This window comes from Macaca thibetana, chromosome 20, assembly GCF_024542745.1.
Source record: "Macaca thibetana thibetana isolate TM-01 chromosome 20, ASM2454274v1, whole genome shotgun sequence".
In the NCBI taxonomy this organism is placed as follows: Eukaryota; Metazoa; Chordata; class Mammalia; order Primates; family Cercopithecidae; genus Macaca; species Macaca thibetana.
The window spans coordinates 57814725-57827997 of record NC_065597.1 but is presented as its reverse complement, the minus strand read 5'-3'; the positions used below and the strand labels follow the sequence as shown (position 1 = coordinate 57827997).

Sequence of the window (13273 nt, the reverse complement as noted above, 5' to 3'; positions counted from 1 at the left end):
GCCTCTATGGAATTCTTGCATGTCTTTATTTTTATGTTTCTTACAGAAAATGTGGGATCAAGAAAAGGACCATTTGAAAAAGTTCAGTGAGTTGATGGTTACGTTCAGGGTCCGGCCGACAGTTCTGATGCCCTTTTGGAACGTGCTGGGGTTTGCACTGGGTACGTGTCTCTCTAGAAGAGCTTATGCAAGCTTGGGGATCTAGGATGATTGCATCCTTCAGGTATCATGTTCACAATTCTTGCTATGTCCTCTTATGACCTCATTCTGTTTACTTCATATTTTTCCAGAGTTAAATTGACTACCTTTTTTGGTGTGTGGCTTAAATTTATTTAAGATAGAATCTTAATGTCAGTACTTAAAAAGAAAAAAGGTTGGGCGTGGTGGCTTGTACCCATAATCCCAGCACTTTGGGAGCCCGAGGCGGGCAGATCATGAGGTCAGGAGTTCGAGACCATCCTGACCAACCTGTGAAATCCCCATCTCTATTAAAAATACAAAAAATTAGGTGGGTGTGGTGGTGCAGGCCTATAATCCCAGCCACTTGGGAGGCTGAGGTGGGAGAACTGCTTGAACCTCGGAGGTGGAGGTTGCAGTGATCCGAGATCGGCCTACTGCACTCCAGTCTTAGTGACAGAGCGACAGAGCGAGACTCTGTCTCAAAAAAAAACAAAAAACAAAACAACACAAAAAATAGAGCCAGGGTCTCATTCTGTTGCCCAGGCTGGAGAGCAATGGTATAGTCGTAGCTCAGGGAAACCTCAAACTCTTTGGTTCAAGTGATCCTCCCACCTCAGCCTCTGAGCCTGAGTAGCTTGGACTACTGGCACATGCCACCACGTACAGGTCTATTTTTTTGTAGAGATAGGGTCTCATTATGTTACCTAGGCTGGTCTCAAACTGCTGGTCTCCAGCCATCCTCCCTCTGTGGCCTCCCCAAAGTGCTAGGATTACAGGCGTGAGGCACCACACCTGGCCTAATGTCAGTATTATAAATAGAAAATACAGTAAAAATAAACAACAGAAAAAAAAGCTAGTATAATTCAATTGCAGCCAAATACTATTCCCTGACAAAGATTCTCAACCTGAGGTCTGTTCACTCTTTTAGAAAAGGGAGAAGAATAAATGGTATAAAAGATCAAAGATATATTCACCCCAAATGCTGACTTTCTCTTGGCCACAGTCAGGATAAAACAGCATTGAAAAGAGAATGGCTTTTCTTACTATGTAATTCCAGGTTTAACACTGGGATCCAGTCTCTCTTAAAACAGTGGTTCTCCCTCAGGGTGAGTTTGCCCCCCTGACGAGGACATGTGGCAGTATCTAGGTACTTTTTGTTTTTTGAAATGGAGTCTCGCCCTGTACCCAGGCTGGAGTGCAGTGGCGCGATCTTGGCTCACTGCAACCTTCGCCTCCCAGCTTCAAGCGATTTTCCTGCCTCAGCCTCCCAAGTAGCTGGGATTACAGGTGCCCACCACCACACTGACTAATTTTTGTATTTTTAGTAGAGACAGGGTTTCACCATGTTAGCCAGGTTGGTCTCGAACTCCTGATCTCAGGTCATCCGCCCATCTCGGCCTCCCAAAGGGCTGGGATTGCAGGTGTGATCCACCGCGCCCAGCCCTTGGGACAGTTTTGGTTGTCAAAACTTAGTTGGCGCTGCTGGCATCTAGTTGGTAGAGGTCAGGGGTGCAGTTAAATATCCTACCATGCATGGGGCACACAAAGAATGACCCAGCCCAGTGTCTGGTGCAGAGGTTGAGAAGCCCTGGCCACAGATGATCTCCATTACCAGTCATATCTGCTTCTTTCTTTTCTGGTCTGGGTTTAACAATCCCAGGGGCAGGGACCGCCTTGCTCGGAAAGGAAGGTGCAATGGCTTGCACCGTGGCGGTGGAAGAGAGCATAGCACATCACTACAACAACCAGATCAGGAAGCTGATGGAGGAGGACCCTGAAAAATACGAGGAACTTCTTCAGGTATTTGTCCATGCTCTAAAACAGGGCTGCTCAAGGAGAAAAGGGCAGATAGCAATTGGGTAAGAGGAAAACATACTAGAGATTGTTAGGGGATGGTGGGGGTTTAGAGCCTCAGTTTAAAGATGAGCAAACTGAGGAACAGAGAGGTGAACCCATCTGCCCTGGCCATACAGCACAGACAGAGCTGGGACTAGAACCCTTGTCTCCTTAGTCTTTTTTTCTTTTTATTTAGAGATGGGATTTTGCTCTATTGCCCTGGCTGGAGTACAGTGGCACAGTCATAGCTCACTACATCTTCAAACTCTTGGGTTCAAGTGATCCTCCCACTTCAGCCTCCTGAGTAGCTATGGGACTATGGGTACATGCCACCACACCCAGCTAATTGTTTTTTTCTTTTCTTTTGAGATGGAGTTTCGCTCTCATTGCCAAGGCTGGAGTGCAGTGGCGTGATTTGGCTCACAGCAACCTCCGCCTCCTGGGTTCAAACCATTCTCCTGCCTCAGCCTCTGGAGTAGATGGGATTACAGGCATGCGCCACCACACCCAGCTAATTTTGTATTTTTAGTAGAAATGGGGTTTCTCCATGTTGGTCTGGCTGGTCTCGAACTCCGGACCTCAGGTGATCCGCCCACCTCGGCTCCCAAAGTGCTGGGATTACAGGCGTGAGACACCGCTCCCGGCCTTTTTTTTTTTTTTTAGAGATGGGGTCTCACCATGTTTTCCATGCTGGTCTTGAACTCTTGGGCTCCGGTGATCCTCTCTCCTCGGCCTCCCAAAGTGCTGGAATTATAGGCATGAGCCACCACATCTGGCCAGAACCCTTGTCTCTTGAGCCCTGTCCTGTTCACTTCTTTTATTTTTAATTTTTTGAATTTTTCATAGAGACAGTATCTCTCTCTGTTGCCCAGATTGGTTTTGAACTCCTGGGCTCAAGTGATCCTCCTGCCTCTGCCTCCCAAAGTGCTGAGATTACAGGTGTGAGCCACACCACCTGGTGCTGTTCATTTTTTTTTTTTTTTGAGATAGAGTCTCGTTCTCTCAGTGCAGTGGTCTCCACCTGCACTGCAGCCTCTGCCTCCCGGGTTCCAGCAATTCTCCTGCCTCGGCGTCCCAGGTAGCTGGGATTACAGGCACACACCACCATGCCCAGCTAATTTTTGTATTTTTAGTAGAGATGGGGTATCACCATGTTGACCAGCTGGTGTTGGACTCCTCAGGTGATCCTCCTGCCTTGGCCTCAGGTGATCCTCCTCAGGTGATCCTCCTGCCTTGGCCTCCGAAAGTGCTGGGATTACAGGCGTGAGCCACCGCACCTGGCCCACTTCTTTATCATTGGTAGATTCTGACCAGATGCGTGAGCAGGAACCCTTTAGATTAAATAAATGAATAGATATCCTGAGATAATTTTCCACAGCAAATAAGGGAACTGTTTAGTTTTTTAGAGTCTAAATCTGAGGTTGGCAAACTATGGCCTGTGGCCAGCCACCTGTTTCTTTAAATAAACTTCTATTGGAACACAAGCATGTCCATTTGCTTGTCTCGCACTGGTTTTCTGGTTACAGTGGCAGAGTTGGGTAGTTGGGACAAAGTATTTACTCCCTGGCCCTTTAGAGGAAAAGCTGGTCTCCCTGTCTTAGGCCATAATAAGAGGCTTTAGCCTCCAAAATGAAATGGAACAGTAGGAGAGTTGGAAGGCTAACTTGCTTTGGTGTCTTTTTATTTAACCAGGTGATAAAGAAATTTCGGGATGAAGAGCTTGAGCACCATGACACAGGCCTTGAACATGATGCCGAATTGGTAGGGCCCTACTGTTACCTGTTCTGCTTTGGGACTCCTTATTTGGGAGGTTGAGGTTTCTGTTCCCAGAAGAATAAATTTTAAAGCGACAGCCAAAGGGAGAGAAAACCAATGATGTTGCTTTGACAAAAAGCAAGGAAATGCGTTATTGCTCCAGATTGGGAATCTCCTTTCTTGCTTTATCCCTTCTCATTTTCCCCAGGAACGTTTTTTTTTTTTTTTTTTTTTTTTTTGAGACAGTCTCACTCTGTCGCCCATGTTGGAGTGCAGTGGTGTAGTCTTGGCTCATTGCAGCCTCTGCCTTCTGGGTTCAAGCAATTCTCCTGCCTCAGCCTCCCGAGTAGCTGGGATTATAGGTACACACCGCCATGCCTGGCTAATTTTTGTATTTTTTGTTTTTAGTAGAGACTGAGTTTTCGCTGTATTGGCCAGGCTGGTCTTGAACTCCTGACCTCAGATGATTTGCCCGCCTTGGCCTCCCAGGAGCTTCATTTCTTTCCCTGTGAGAATCTGGATGACTCCAATGCTTTGGCAGTAGCAGAGGCATTCCAACATTTTGAATAGCTTTCTTCGAAACTAAAATAAATTGTTCCTTAGATCTATTTCTCATCCCGAGAAATCCAAAGCCTGCCCTGCCAGCGCTGAATCTTACAACCAAAAATGAGCACAAAACATGTTTCTTTGTTTGCTTATTGTTTTTAACAGGCTCCAGCCTATGCCGTCCTGAAGAGCGTTATCCAAGCTGGATGCAAAGTGGCGATATATTTATCAGAAAGATTGTAAAGTGTGTCCAGTTATGCCTGCCTATGAAAGATGACAGTAATTTACCAAGTGACATTTGCAGAGAAACAAGTGTACAGTTATCATTGTACTTTTGTACAATGTGAATTTTGTTAATTAAATTATAAGGTTTCTTTTTTAAAAAAAAAAAAACTGCAGTGTTGATTTTTCTCTGGGTTGTGTTTTCTGCCATGAGACCGACAGGTCACCAGCCTTGTTCAAGTCACAGCAAACAAAGCTGAACCTTGTTTGGTCTCATACTTAATTTTCTTTTATATACATGTTTTTCTTTTACATACGTGTGTGTGTGTGTGTGTGTATATATATATATATATACATTTTTTTTTTTTGGAGACAGGGTCTCACTCTTTTGCCCAGGCTGGGTCACAGCTCACTGCAGCCTCGACCTCCCAGCCTCGAGCAATCCACCCACCTCAGCCTTCCAAGTAGCTGGGACTACAGGTGTGCGCCACCACACCTGGCTAATTCTTTCTATTTTTTTGTAGAGGCGAAGTCTCACTATGTTGCCAGGCTGGTCTCTAACTCCTGGACTCAGTGATCCTCCCATTTCTACCTCCCAAAGTGCTGGGATTACAGGTGTGAGCCACTTCACCAGGCTCATTTTCTCCTAAAACATCAAGGAGAAATCATTAATAATGTAACGGGAATCTTTAGGAGAAAAAACAGTTTGGTTTACTGATAACAAAAGATAATTGGAAACATGAGAGTATTTGAGATTGGCCAAGCAGAACTATGAAGTCCATCAAGTAAGTGAAAGACCATCGTTTCCGTTCTGAATTGTGGGTGATAAGGGGTGGGAAAGTGCTACAGTCTGGATGTCTGTGTCTCCCCAGAATTCATATGATGAAATCTTCACCCTCAAGTTGATAGAAGGTGGGGCCTTTGGGAAGTGTGAGGTTATGAGGGTGGAGCCCTCATGAATGGGATTAGTGCCTTATGAAAGGTCCTAGAGAGACACCTCATCCTCTCCACAGTGTGAGACTTCAAGGGGTGTGGGCTCTGAGGAAGCAGACCCTTCACAAGCACACACCAACTAGGACTTTGATCATGGACTTCCCAGCCTCTAGGACTGAGCAATAAATGTTTGATGTTTATAAGCCACCCAGACTGTGGTATTTTTGAGTCTCACTCACTCTGTCACCCAGGCTGGAGTGCAGTGGTGCGATCTTGGCTCACTGCAAGCTCTGCCTCCTGGGTTCACGCCATTCTCCTGCCTCAGCCTCCCGAGTAGCTGGGACTATAGGTGCCCGCCATCGTGCCTGGCTAATTTTTTTGTATTTTTATTAGAGACGGGGTTTCACCATGTTAGCCAGGATGGTCTCGATCTCCTGACCTTGTGATCTGCCTGCCTAGGCCTCCCAAAGTGCTGGGATTACAGGCGTGAGCCACCACACCCGACTGACTGTGTTATTTTGTTATAGCAGCCTGAACAGACTAAGACGGGCGTGTTGCTTCCATCGAAGACTATACTAAGTTGTGGATTATTTGTGAAATTGAATTACGATCTTTTCCTTAAGGTCTTTTACCACCCCCCCCCCAAAAAAAAACCCCAAACTGATTCAAATTTTCATACTTTAATGAAATATTTTATAATTTGCAAATTTTTAAGTGATGTATGAAAAATCTAGATCAGTGGATCTCCTCTCTGGCTGCCCATTAGAATGTCCCATGGAGATTAAACTTTTTTTTTCAGTTTGTGGTCCAAGAGTTTTGAGTTATTTAGGGTGGAGTTCAGGGTCAGAATGGTTTCAGAAGCTCCCAGGTGATTCTGATGTGAGTTGGAGCTGCAAGGCACTGAACTAGATTATAAGATGTTTCTGGGAAAGAACCACATTTTAGGAATTTGTGTCCCACCCAGTCCTCTGTGTTTAATCAGCACCTGATGACTTGGCAGGACTTGCCCCACCAGGGTCTGGCTTTGAAGGGTAGTGGACACCAGGATCATTTGGATTAATCCTCTGCTACCTCTCTCTCTTCCTCAACCAAGAGTGAATTTAATTTTATGTAATTGGGTGAAAGTCTACAAATCATAATTGTAATAAATTAAGGCTGGGTGTTTGTTTGAAATTAGATAAGATAAACCTAAAGGTTTGAACAAGTTGTGGATGGTTTGTAAAAATTAATCTTATAAAATAAATGCTCTGTGTGAACATACTGATTAAATTCAAAGGGATATTATTTGGTTTTTCTGTAAATTGAACCTTGAAATAAAAGCACAAGAAGGTTTTCTTAAGGCACTGGTCTGCTCTTTAACAAGAATTTGTAGAGGGTTATAAAAGGTTTACAAGAATCTCACCTCATGTTCAAACTAGTTAAGATTGGATAGATTTATCTATAAGGTACTATTAAAAATTGGGGATGACATTAATAGTAGACTGATGCAAGGATGAAATTTGACTGTCTTGAACAAGATTTTTATGTAATAGTAAAGGATAATGAAAGATTTTTGTTTGCCTTGCAAATAAACTACCAAAAAAAGAAGGGAAAGGCAAGAGACAAATTGTTTGGAAAGTTGTCTTCCCTTTTAATGAGTAAAGGTTTTGTGCCTTAAAAAAAAGTTTTTGAGTCATCATTTTGGCTAATGATAACCTGGAATTCTATTTTATAGTATCAAGTGTTTTAAGCCTTTAACATGTTCAGTAGGCTTCCCCAAATCAAACTTTAGCTTCAAGGTTGTCTTTTTTGACCCCTAACTTTTGGATGCCAACAGAGGGCCCCTGGATTATTTGACATGTTTAATTACATGGGATTGCCAAAATAAAAATAAGGTTTAATCTTCTTCAGGTTACATTTTAGTGAATAACATTAATATGTGTTCCAAAATTGTATGAGATTTCTAAAATTCTAATCTCTAAGTATATGATATAAATTTGAATTAGGATTATTATGTTATTGTAAACCACAGAAATAATGAAATTTGTCAATCGTGTTTTTGACTGAGACTGTCTAAAGACATCTTGTCGTTCACAGACAATCATAGTCTTGTTTTGATCCTCTTCAAAAGGTGGTTTGTAATCAGCTATAGAACTTAGGTGCTCTTAAATGCAGATTTCCAATATCTTTAGATTGTGATATTAGAATAAAGGAAAAATATTCAGGACTCATGAAGAGCTGAAATATTCATGAATTTATCAGGCAGAACAAGAGTTAACTGAATGGGCTGAACTAATAGAAAACAGGTAATCCGTTTAACTTTTTGCTTAAAACATTGCTGATCTTTTGTTTTTCAGAGTCAAGAAAACTTTTATTTTGAACTATTTACAGCATTTAACAATTGAGTAAGGTATACTCCTGTGAACAAAATTTGGAGCGTATTTGTTCCTCTGCTGGTTTCTCTAGAATTTGGAAACTATTTGTGAGTATTCTTATGGCAATGTAGTCATTTGCGTAAGTGCAACAAGAATCCACTTTCTTTTGCAACAGGACACAATTGGAGAAACTGGTTGTTTTATCAGTTTCTGATAGAAGGGTGTGCTTCCCTTTAAGGAATCAAGCTTGACTTGCAGAGCCAAAAAAAAGTTTCTTGGAGAAACTGGTCTCATACCTTGTCTACAGTCCTTGTACAGGGCTCCTAACCTGTGATTGCAGCAGGACGAGCCGTAGACAAAACCTCTCAGACACCGAGTTGTAGAAGGAAGGGCTTTATTCAGCTGGGAGCATTGGCAAGCTACTACCTTAAAATCCAAGCTCCCTGAGTGCACAATCTCTGTCCCTTTTAAGGGCTCACAACACTAAAGATTTCATATGAAAGGGTTGTGATTGATTGAGCAATCTAGGGGATACGTGACGGGGGTTTCATGCACTGGTAGAGAGAAACAGAACAGGGCAGGGAGTTTCACAATGTGCTTCTATACAATGTCTGGAATCTATGAATAACATCAGTTTCTAAGTTATGAGTTGATTTTTAACTACTGGGTTTAACCCAGGCAGGCCCAGGCCTGGTTTCGGGCCTGGCACTGGGCATTGGTTTTACTTCCTTGTTTTTTTTCTTAAAACGTACTGAGTATAAAACAATATAAAACAATATGAGAGGGTCTCTCTCTTTCCTCATGATGAGTAAAGAATGTCACTTTCTAACAGGTCCAGGAGCCCCAAGTTATCTTGGGACCTCAAGAAGAGAGGAATTTACCCAACTCATAGGTATTTGAGGGTACAAACCCATTGCTGGGCTTGACTTTAAAAAGTCTTTTCTGATATTCCTTATGGAACAGAATTCCATTAGAGCCAATTTTAAAAGCATATATGAAAAATAATTATTCTTGCTGTACTTTATGCAAATAATCAGGCCAAGTATAAGACTAAAGTTTATTTTGCAAACAATCCTATTATTATTTGTTTTTAACAAAAATGAGGGCTGGAGAGAGAAAAATTATTTCAAAACTTACCGCACTTGTCATTAAATTCTGGTCTTATTAGTTGTTTTTAAGTTTTTGTCTGTATTTTAGACTAACCCTGTTTATTCCTGTGAACCAACTAGTGATCTCTGGCTGCAACTCAGAAGAAACAAGGGATGGGTAATATAGAAATCTGGATCAATATTCTAGTTCTGGGCAACTATCCTGCAAATCCTGCCAGGCGATAGGGGTAAATGAGGTGCCCATAACCTGGAGGTTTCTTTGGGAAAATAAGGCCAGGGAAGCTAACCAAAGCCAAGCTCCTTGCACCCAGATTTTAGCAGACATAACTCTAGCCACAAGTTACCTGGGTGTGTTGGCAGCCTCAGGATTTTTGTGCTGTCCTTACCCCCATGTTTTTTTTTTTTTCTCATGTCTTCTAATAACCTGGTTTGTCTCTTCTCACCTAGAGGTCATCAAACACCAACCGGAATCTCAGACGATTGCCCCTTTTACCAGGGACCCTTAGATAGCCCTCTGAGCGAGCTCTGACTGCCGTTTTCCAAGAACAGCGCCCCCTGTCAGCAGGAAGCAGTTAAGAGTGATCATGGTCTTTATCCTAACGGCAATTAGATGTACCTCTTGAGAGGGGAGAATAGCAGGAGGCAGTCACATGCCTAGGCAGATAGGGGTGGATTCCTGGTGAAACCCGACTCTCAAACCAAAGACAGTTTAAAGCCTGAAAGCAAAACTACAAGTCCCAGGTAAATCCACAGACTGGATTGAGAACCAGTCTTCCTGTCTGGCATGCTTTCCTCTGATCCCCACGCTTCACCTATTTTACATATATCTACCCTTCCTTAATTGTTTTTTTACACTGTTGTGCCCAACTCTGGTGCCTTTGTTTTACCCTTTTTTGCGTACTCAGAAACCAGTCAGTATGCGCTTCCCCATTCTGAGCCCATAAAAGCCCTGGACCCAGCCAGACTGGGGGAGCGATGAACCAACATCACGTGGGGGACCACCCTTGTGTCCCCTCTCTGCCGAGAGCTGTTCCATCACTCAGTAAAATTCTTCTTCATCATCCTTGCTTTTTGATTGTCAGCATAACCTCATCCTTCTTGGATTCAGGATAAGAACTTGGGAACCATCAAATGCATGTACGAGCTGTAACACAGGTGGGCTGTGGCACACCTGGTCCAGCCACAGGCTGTGCTGGTGTGCAAATCAGGTGCAGCCAGCGGACCAAGTGGGCGGGGTGCCTCCTGCAGCAGGTCTGAGGCCAAGTGAGGCCCAGGTGGAGGGCATCACCATTCATGGAGTTCCCTGGTTGGCAAAGTGGCCAACAAAAATCCTGCATCAATATCTTGCTGATAGGAATGTAAAAATGGTGTAGACATTTCAGGAAACAATCTGGTAGTTCCCCAGTTAAACAGATAGGATACAGCAATTCCTCTCTTGAGTATTAACCCAACAGAAATGAAAACATGGCCATGTGTAGTGGCTCACACCTGCAATCCCAGCACTTTGGGAGGCCGAGGTGGGTGGATCACTTGAGTCCAAGAGTTTGAGACCAGCCTGGTCAACATAGCAAAACCTCTTCTTAGCTGGGCGTGGTGTGGGTGCCTGCAGTCCCAACTACTTGGGAGGCTGAGATTGGAGGATTGCTTGAGCCCAGGTGGTCAAGGCTGCAGTGAGCCATGATTGCGCCACTGTACTCTATCCTGGGTGAGAGAGCAAGACCCTGTCTCTATAAAAAAAAACGCCGGGTATAGTGGCTCACGCCTGTAATCCCAGCACTTTAGGAGGCCAAGGCAGGCGGATCACCTGAGGCTGGGAGTTCCAGACCAGCCTGACCAACACGGAGAAACTAATCTCTACCAAAAATACAAAATTAGCCAGGCGTGGTGGCACGTGCCTGTAATCCCAGCTACTCAGGAGGCTGAGGCAGGAGAATCCCTTGAACCTGGGAGGCGGAGGTCGTGGTGAGCCGAGATCGTGCCATTGCACTCCAGCCTGGGCAACAAGAGCGAAACTGCGTCTCAAAAAGAAAAAAGAAAAGAAAAAAAAACCATGTTCAATCATTGTACGTGAATGTTCATAATAACTAAAAGTGGAAACAACTCATGTCCATCAACTGAACAAAATGACAATATACCCAAACAACGCACTTAACCTTACTCAGCTGTAAAAAGGAATGAAGTAGTGATACGTGATACAACACGGATGAACCTTAAAAACATTATGCTTGGGTCCAGAGTTTCAGTATGGGAAGATGAAAATAGTTCTGGAAATGGACGATGTTGATTATTGAACAACAATATTAATGTACTTAATGTCAATGGAATGTCTTCTCAAAATGGTTAACATGGGGCCAGGCACAATGGCTCATGCCATATGTGTTCTCAGCTCTTTGGGAGACCAAGGTGGAAGGATCGCTTGAGTCCAGGAGTTTGAGGTTGCAATGAGCTATGAGAGCACCAGAACACTCAAGCCTGGGCAACTTTGAGAAACACAACAAAAAAAGGTTTGGCCAGGTACGGTGGTTCACACCTGTAATCCTGGCACTTTGGGAGGCTGAGGCGGGCAAATCATGAGATCAGGAGTTCAAGACCAGCCTGGCCAAGATGGGGAAACCCTGTCTCTACTAAAACTACAAAAATTAGCCGGGCATGGGAGGCTGACGCAGGGGAATCTCTTGAACCCAGATGGCAGAGCTTGCAGTGAGCTGAGATCACGCCACTGGATTCCAGCCTGGGCAACAGAGTGAGACTCTGTCTCAAAAAAAAAAAAAAAAAAAAAAAAAAGTTAAAATGGCAAATTTTATATTATGTGTATTTTACCACAATTTTTAAAAATCATGCAAATCATGCTAAGTGAAAGAAGCCAGACACAAAAGGTCATATATTGTATTATTCCACTTACATGAAATGTCCAGAACAGGCAAGTCCATAGAAACAGAAGGTAGATTAGTGGTCATCTAGGGCTGGAGGGGCGGGGATGGGGAGAAATAGGGAGTAACTCCTAATGGATACAGAGTTTTTTCATGTGGTAAAAATGTTCTAGAATCAGTGGTGATAGTTGCACAATCTATACTTAAATTTACTGGATCATACATGTTAAAATTGTGAGTTGTATGGCATGTAAATTGTCTTATCTGTTTTGTGTTGCTATAACAAAATACCCAAGACTGGTAATTTATAAAGAGATTTATTTATCTCACAATTCTGGTGGCTGGAAAGTCCAGGATTGGGCAGCTGTATCTGATGAAGGCCTCACACTGCTTCCACCCATGGTGGAAAGTAGAAGGGTAGTGGGCATGTCAAAGAGATTGCATGGTTAGACAGGATGCAAAAGAGTCAAACTGAGGAGGCCAGACAGTTTTTAACAACACACTTTCTTGGGAATTAACCCATTCCCCAGAAAGTGAGAACTCACTCGTCCAGCAGGAGGGCATTCATCTATTCATGAGGGATCCACCTCCATCATCCAGACACCTCCCAACACTGCCACATTGCGGATCAAATTTCAACATGAGTTTTGGTTGGGACAAATCACATCCAAACTAGCACGGACCAAAGCGATAGGAAAAATACAGGTGATTTAGTTTAGTTTTTTTTGTTTGTTTGTTTTAGGCTAGTTTTATGCAAATTTTAATCCTGGCTGTTAAATGAGAAACTGATTTTTTATATTTACTACCCTTCAAGCCAGCAGAGCATGAAGAAGTTTTCACGTTCTGAGATTCGCCGTGCTATTTCTTGCCCTCCCATGTCAAAGCTAATTTTATAAGTACTGCAGCTGGGAGTCTTAGTCCCATAAAGCACTTTGTACAATTCTTATTAAAAACCCAGGCTGTTTGTTTAGCTTCCCCTTCAGAATTGATGGCCGATGTTTTATGCTTCTGAGAGCTTCCAGAACAAGACCAGAGAGGTTTTTTGAATCTCCCTTTGATTGTTTTTAATTCCATTACAGCTTGTCCTTGTGTATTAACAAGGTAATCTTGTCTTTCTCTTACTTTCCTGATCTGACCTTTCAGGGAAAATGTGATTTGAAAATTGGACACTATCCAAAGATGATGGCAGGATGAGAAAGGATATTATTCTCGCAAGTACTGCAGTTCCAAAGAGGCGATCTGAACTGTAAGTCTTTGCAAGTCTTTGATTCCCTCATTATTCAAAGTGTGGTCTATGGACCAACAGCAGTGGTATCACATGGGAGCATGTTAGAAATGCAGAATTTGGGAATCTCTCCAGACCTACTCAAACAGAATTTGCATTTGAGAAAGATGTGGTTTTAAAGTATGTCCACAAATTCCTTGATACACCTATGTTCAGTGGAGCTTGCTTCCCCTTGCCTTGTTT

At 43.2% G+C, this 13273-nt stretch overlaps 2 protein-coding genes across 3 annotated transcripts in view; both read left to right on the top strand.

The window, feature by feature from the left end:
• The window catches only part of COQ7 (coenzyme Q7, hydroxylase), a 375365-nt gene extending 363248 nt beyond the window's left edge, over positions 1-12117 (top strand). The window contains exons 3-7 of one of the 2 annotated variants that reach the window (XR_007722284.1): positions 47-161; positions 1841-1980; positions 3709-3777; positions 4483-5324; positions 7809-12117. Coding sequence is in view for 1 of the 2 variants with exons in the window: in XM_050775029.1 (XP_050630986.1) it covers positions 47-161; positions 1841-1980; positions 3709-3777; positions 4483-4560 (402 nt within the window). In the remaining variant the exon portion in view is untranslated. Of the gene's footprint in view, positions 1-46; positions 162-1840; positions 1981-3708; positions 3778-4482; positions 6812-7808 lie in introns of those variants that run through there. The other variant, XM_050775029.1, reaches the window with a different exon arrangement.
• The window catches only part of IQCK (IQ motif containing K), a 959718-nt gene that overhangs the window by 177240 nt on the left and 769205 nt on the right, over positions 1-13273 (top strand). The gene's annotated exons all lie outside the window — the stretch shown is intronic.